We start from the raw sequence: 6,468 nt of genomic DNA, 5'->3' as shown, positions 1-6,468 counted from the left end.
CTATAGTTCAAAATAATTGTGCCATCTTGTTGAATTTATTAGCTTAGCAAGTAATGCTAGAAGTGGATAAGTGAAGGTCACTGGCATTTTTTTCTGCATTTCGCACATTTGAATCAAAAATATAATGTTCAGTTGGCATTTGAAAATGCTCATAATGCCCGTGTTGAACTGTCACGTGTGATTGTACAATATGGTGTTAAACACTGTCATCTGCTGGTTACAGATACTCCCTACATATTGTCGGACAAAGTGGTTCAGCGTTTATGTTGGCCACTGAGAGGCGCTATTTCACAACCAGCAAAACAAGCTCTGGATTATATATAAAAAAAAAAAAAAAAAGACATATTACAGAATTGTGACGTAAATGTACCGCTCGTAAATCTGTTTAATACGTCAAACCAGTTCAAGAGAAAAGATTTTAATAGTAGTAAGGGCATCTAGAAAAGTCGAAACGTGTGAAATGGTAGTGTATGTTTAAAAATCAAGTGTATTTAGGAAGGTTCTACATGACCTGAAAAGATCTGATGTTTGTTCACGGGAAGATAGCATTCCGAATGAACAACAATACTATTGTAGCGATTAACATAAATGCCTTCTTGCAAACATATGACTGAAGACTAACAGATATTCTGGTAGATACTTTGAAATTTCCATCTGGAGAAATAGACAAATACACTCACCAACTACTTGATTACGCACAAAAGCAGTTTTGAGTATTTTGGTTAATGATTTTTTTTTCTTATGTCAATTTCATACTGATTGTGCGTTTGACATCATTTAAGTGACAACATTCAATTGTGTGGTAAATGCAGTTTATTTCTCTGAATACAAAACATACATTTAACATGAAAATACAGTACCATCATTTAGACTCACCCTCTCTTCGTTTAAAATTAAAAAAAAAAAAAAAAACGGCAACAGTTTAATGTAGGTCATTAGCAAGGTATATTTGCCCTCCTTATTGGTTGTGGGTGGTCTTGGCAAGGATCCACCTACGAACGTTTAATAAAGGAGTGCAACTATACAGCAAGACTGTGGGATGGTTCAACTTAACCCTTGTGCAATATTGTTTTGTATATATTCTTCCACATTCTACTTGCTGTATTTTACTCAATGAACGGCACACTCCCGATAGTATAATAACTAAGTGGGCATGATATGTTGTCAAAATTTGGGTGAGATTTCAGCTCCCTAGTGTCTTCTTTCAATGCTTTCCCTTTGATGTAAGGATCAAAGGATTGGACAGAATACTGCACAAGTTTAAAAGGTCGCTTGACTGGGTATTATAATAGGTCTGTATGTAAAATCAATGTTTGCTCGAAAATTCTCCCCCAATAAAAACCACAAGTGTTTTTGTGTGTGTGTGGGTGTGTTGGCTTTCAATGAATTCTGCCACTCCCAAAATTGGAAGGAGACTGCTTGATTGACACAGACACACGTCACTGAAGGTGGGAGGCAAGCAAGCATTGTAATGCTGCCTGGTTTCCATCTGGAAAAGTAAGCAATCCCTACCAACATCAATGTGCACATTCCTTTTCTTGTCCACTTCAACCAGTGAAAAATATAAAAATGGACAATACATGTAAGCTCCAATGAGGAAAATCCATTATCAGGTGACAAAATCAAAAACAGCGTGATTGTTTTTATATTTTTACAGATTGAAGTGGATAAGAGTGGCTAGGATTGCACGTGAATTTTGCTGTGCTTGATCGTGGTTTACAGATATTTAGGAATACTAAAGTTTTTCATTAACTTGTATGCTACTATATTTGCACAGTTAACTTGTTAAAACAGCTAAGATGCTAGCCGGCCATTGAGGCTGTTGTGGAGGGTCGTGGCCATATTGCTAATTCTTGGGCCTTTGGAAGGTAATTACTGATTTCTCCAAAACAAGTGAACACAATTGAAAATACATGGTAATATCACATTTCTGATTAAAGAAATGTCACTTGTTATTGAAAAATGGGTCACCCCGGCCAGAGTGTCCCTTTAACTAAAACAGGTTGACAAATTAACAGTTGTGCAGTTGAATGTCATTTAGTGTGTTCAATCAAACACCAAAACCTACAGTATTTTCTGTACCATTGAATTCATTCGGGCCTTCGTATAAGTGGAGTCTATCCCAGCTGAAAACTGCCGAGGCCGGACACGCCCTGGGCTGGTCGGCAATCAAATGCACATAGACAAATACATGTAGTCCTTTTCATAGTGAGCAGACGCAAAACAAGCTCGCACACAAACGTTCTCGTTTCTCACGTTAGACATAATCATATAAGCGTACTGTGTGAAGTGTAAGAAAACCTTTAATATACTGTACAAAAACAGGTGTTTGCAGTGTCTCTATATTTCGAACCACTGGTTTCTGGGAAGCTGAAAACAAACAAATGAGACATTAAAAGAGATCTGTAACAACAAATATTTGTATGTGATAGGCAGGAGTTTCTGTCAATTGGACTAACCTCCAAAACAGTATTAAAAGAGAAAAGTCAGTAAACACACACATATACACACACATACCCACGCACACAAATATATTTGTTAGCCTCATAGCATAATTGCCAAAATCATTTTTAACTGTCAAATATATCTTAAACAACTATGTTATTAAGCTTAAGATTTGTAAAGTAAAAATGTCCTTTCTATCACATTACCCAGTGCACAACACGGTAACAAAATGACAACTTTCCAAATGCTAAATCTGTGCTATGATTGACAAAAGTGCTTTTCTTCCATTATTTAAGCCCCTTTGACACTGACTGTAAAATAACTTTTTTTTACCCACCTCTTTCCCATTCTTTATAAGTATCAAAGGGATGGGAAATGTTCTGATTTCATTGCTAGTATCGGTGGTGCCCATGTGTAAGGAAATACCAGAAAGGCAAAAATTGATTCAGTTTCCCTTCCCCGGCAATATTGTGTTGAATCGCCTTCTCACGCTTGGATTGCAGGGGCTCAGCAATATGCCGCCTTACCTGAGGCGGTAATTGACGGATATTACGGCGTTTACAGCTCTGACATGGCTACATTTGCAAGATCTCTGCGTAAAAAGTCTTACGGCACAGGTCTCCACACGGTGTCATTTTAGGTCAATGCATGTTTACAAATTTTATATTTGGTGATCCATGGTTACCTTTATCCAATATTGTCATTGCTTTCAGGTTTTATGCAAAGCATGAAGTAGATTAATTTTTTTACACTTACCCGGTAATCCTGTAGTCTGTTTTCCATACTTAGTATGCATATCCAATTTTGTTTGATTAAACTACCATATACATTGTTTATTTCTTGAGAAGGAGCCTTTTTTTGGGAGGGGGGGGTGTACCTAAAATTATCTCATCAACTGCTTTTGTATTAATCATTCTCAAACACAGTAAAGTGACTCCCTGGACACTTGTGTAAACCCCCGCAGCTTTAAATGTATTTGTTTGCAACCCGCGGTGGAAAATTTTTGGATACCCCTACTTTCAAGAAGTGATACCTAATCTATGTGCCACAGCATAATAACGTGCCATGAAAGCTCATCAGGTTTAAATCAGCTAACCGGGCCCCAAGATAACATCATCATTATTTCACTTGATATTTTGCGATATTTATGTTTGGTAGTGTGCTATTAGATTTTTCCTCGTGTCACATACAGTCAGCTCAATAGAGGATGGGAAAGTTTTTTTGAGGAAGTAAAGAATGTTCGTACTGTGCATTTGTTGACATATAAACCCCTCTTTCTGCAATGAATTGTCCTGAGCATTAGAAAAACCTTCAGAGGAAGAGCCACTGGTCTTGTTCGGCTTCTCTCCCGGTCCTCAAAGCGTCTGTTCCACTAAGTTTTGATTAGTGTCAAACATTTTGTGGAGTCTTGATGGGGACGGAGTATTGCTTCAACACAGCTGGCTTGAAAGAGCCTTACTTTGGCTCTTTTGCTCCCGAGAGAGGAAAAGGAGGAAAAGGACTAACAAGACAGGAGTGGGGAGGCCGGTCGCCGCCTTGCGGCGGCTTTGGCAGACTGGCCACGCGCTCATGCTGCTCTTCTGCCCATGGATCTTCACACCTGCGTGGATTTCACCCGGCGGAGAGGAAGCCGCCCTCCGTGGTGGGCGAGGCAGGGCTGGGTGGCGCCATCATCAGGTTGCTCTAGACTGAGCTGGTGAGGCACCTCCGCAAGGGGTGATGCACGGGGGTGGGGTGCGGGATTGGCTGATGGTCATGTGATCTCAGAATATGGTAGCCCTGGAGCCTAAGGCAGAAAAGGATGGGGGAGGCACCAAGAGTGTAAAATGGTAGGCTCTTATTTACTCATATAGTACCTTTAGCTCTTGTAGATAATGCTCAAACCAGGTCATTTAAATCAATAAATGCCTCACCCATAACAACCGTGAGTCCATTTTGTATAGCGTTTGCTCTCAGTCGGGTTGCTGTTGAGCTGGAGCATATCCCAGCTGACTTTTGGCACCCTGGATGGGTTGCCAACCAATCGAAGGGCATAATTATTCAAACAGTCACACCTATGGACAATTTAAAGCAGTGATTCTCATCGCTCAACTGCTGTCACCTTGGGAGCTGCATTATTGCAAAGTCACAGCCCATTTCATCAGAAGATACGAACAACATTTTGTGAGCAGTTATATATAATTTCTGAAAACACATGTACAGTACTGCGTTGCTTTAAACACTTTCAAATGACTTTGATGTACCATGATAAGCCTATTGCAAGACATGATGTCCGCCAGCCAGAAGCAGGGTTGCCCTGTATTGGTTAAAAGGCCTAGATCAAGTGTATTCTTCCACTATCCACAGTTAATTATATGCACATAAATTACATTTGGCACATTGGCAATTTAATTTCTCAATAATTAGGGTTATGGTCCAGATATTTCTAACCATGAAGTAAACCGCCTTGTTTACAGAGGCCACACCTCTTACCATGTGGTTGCCTCACCCCCCTCATGACATCGTTCAATGCCAACTGGCCACGAAGCAGCCATCCATTCATCATCTTGACTGCTAAACCTCACATGGCTCACTGGTGATGGAAACTATTCCAACAGTGTGATTAACTGCGCCAAAAACAATGCAAAACAGCATCAATACACTGCTCTTACAAACAACCATTCCTCCTACAAAATCAATTTCCATGGGAACCCAGTATTCATAACAACAAAATAGAATACAAATACATTTAGCTTTTTTTGCAGTGCACACACCAAAAACGGGTCTGCATTCCACTTTAGAGTCCCAAACGACCAATTTAGAACCACTGATTTAAAGTCTCCAATGAATCTAATAACTATTGTTTTGGATGCAAGGCAAAGCTGGAGAAGTATGGGGAAAACATGCACAGGCGGGCCTAAACTGAGGTTCTGACCCAGAAATCTATTCTCAGTGAGGTTGTTGCGCTAACCTGAGGGGATCTGAAGGTTTAAGGAGGACGCATGTAATATTTTTAAGGCCACTAAAACGATAAACGACAAAGAAAACTACAGATTTTTTCAAATCTGTAAACACCCCTGGACATCAATTTAAAAAATATATCTTCATATGAATAAACCAAGAGTGAAATCTTAACACTTTTTTTAAGTCGTACATTATTTCCTCTCACTGTTTTTCAATACTGTATAGTTTTAAAGTGTTACTGTTCGCAGTAATTTCCTTTAGCATGACAGCTTGTCGACAACTTCCCATCCATATACGATCTACACCTCTTTGTCCATTTGGTTGCTTGTGCTCTGAGAGACAATATCCAGACATGTCAGGTTTTTGAAAGACTGTAAATTGTCCACTAGGGTGAATGTGAGTATAAATTGTTCTTCATTCATTATGCATGTCTACTACAGAATTTGATTTGGGAGCTTTATTTCTAATTTGAGGTCTTCCTCACCCACCCCTTACCTGAAGGCCACTTAACTTTTCGAGTGGACTCTCAACACGGGGCAGAGTGAGCAGAGGAATCCCGGCTGGTGTCTCTACAGGTTGCGGCACTGAAGGAGTGGGGTTTGGCACTGCCCTTTGGGCCGGCCGGAAATTGTTAATCACGCAAGACACCTAATGGAGGGGCATGAAAGGGAAAGGGGACATTAGAAATAAAGTGAAGAAACATTCCTCCATCTCTCCTCTCACCAAGAAGCCGGCGATGGCTCCTCCGGTGATGAACCCGGCCAGGACATCGCTCCAGTGGTTTCTGTGCTCCGTCACCCTCACCACCCCCACCAGCACAGCCAGCGACAGCAGCACTAGGCACAATGTTGGCTTGGTCAGACGGGTCCCCTTAGTGCGAAAAACCAGGGTCACATACATCTGGAATGAAAACACATGGAAAGGAGCAAAGATGAGTTACATTGAGTGCCACCAGAGGGCGCAATTTGCAGTGGTTACGGCGAAATGGAACGTCTCCCGGCAAATAAGGGCAACTAATAAAAAATAAACGAGGGCAGATTTACCACTGCAGTTGTTATCGGCAGCAGTCCGTACATAATC

The 6,468-nt window shown here is 40.6% G+C and overlaps 1 protein-coding gene across 3 annotated transcripts in view; it reads right to left on the bottom strand.

Annotated features, from left to right (window-relative positions):
• Positions 1 to 795: 795 nt before the first annotated feature.
• The window catches only part of plppr2b (phospholipid phosphatase related 2b), a 51,839-nt gene continuing 46,166 nt past the window's right edge, over positions 796 to 6,468 (bottom strand). Inside the window, exons 7-9 of one of the 3 annotated variants that reach the window (XM_088419410.1) lie at positions 6,112 to 6,288; positions 5,900 to 6,036; positions 796 to 4,231 (exon numbers count right to left, since the gene is read on the bottom strand). In XM_088419410.1, the coding sequence (XP_088275536.1) occupies positions 4,129 to 4,231; positions 5,900 to 6,036; positions 6,112 to 6,288 (417 nt within the window). In that variant the 3' untranslated portion in view covers positions 796 to 4,128. Of the gene's footprint in view, positions 4,449 to 5,883; positions 6,037 to 6,111; positions 6,289 to 6,468 lie in introns of all 3 variants that reach the window. The other 2 variants (XM_088419411.1, XM_088419413.1) reach the window with 2 other exon arrangements.

The sequence above is a fragment of the Hippichthys cyanospilos genome, chromosome 7, assembly GCF_059441005.1.
Source record: "Hippichthys cyanospilos isolate Australia breed blue-spotted pipefish chromosome 7, RoL_Hcya_1.0, whole genome shotgun sequence".
NCBI classification, from domain to species: Eukaryota; Metazoa; Chordata; class Actinopteri; order Syngnathiformes; family Syngnathidae; genus Hippichthys; species Hippichthys cyanospilos.
The sequence above is the reverse complement of the archived record's forward strand: the minus strand, read 5'-3'. Positions and strand labels throughout refer to the sequence as shown.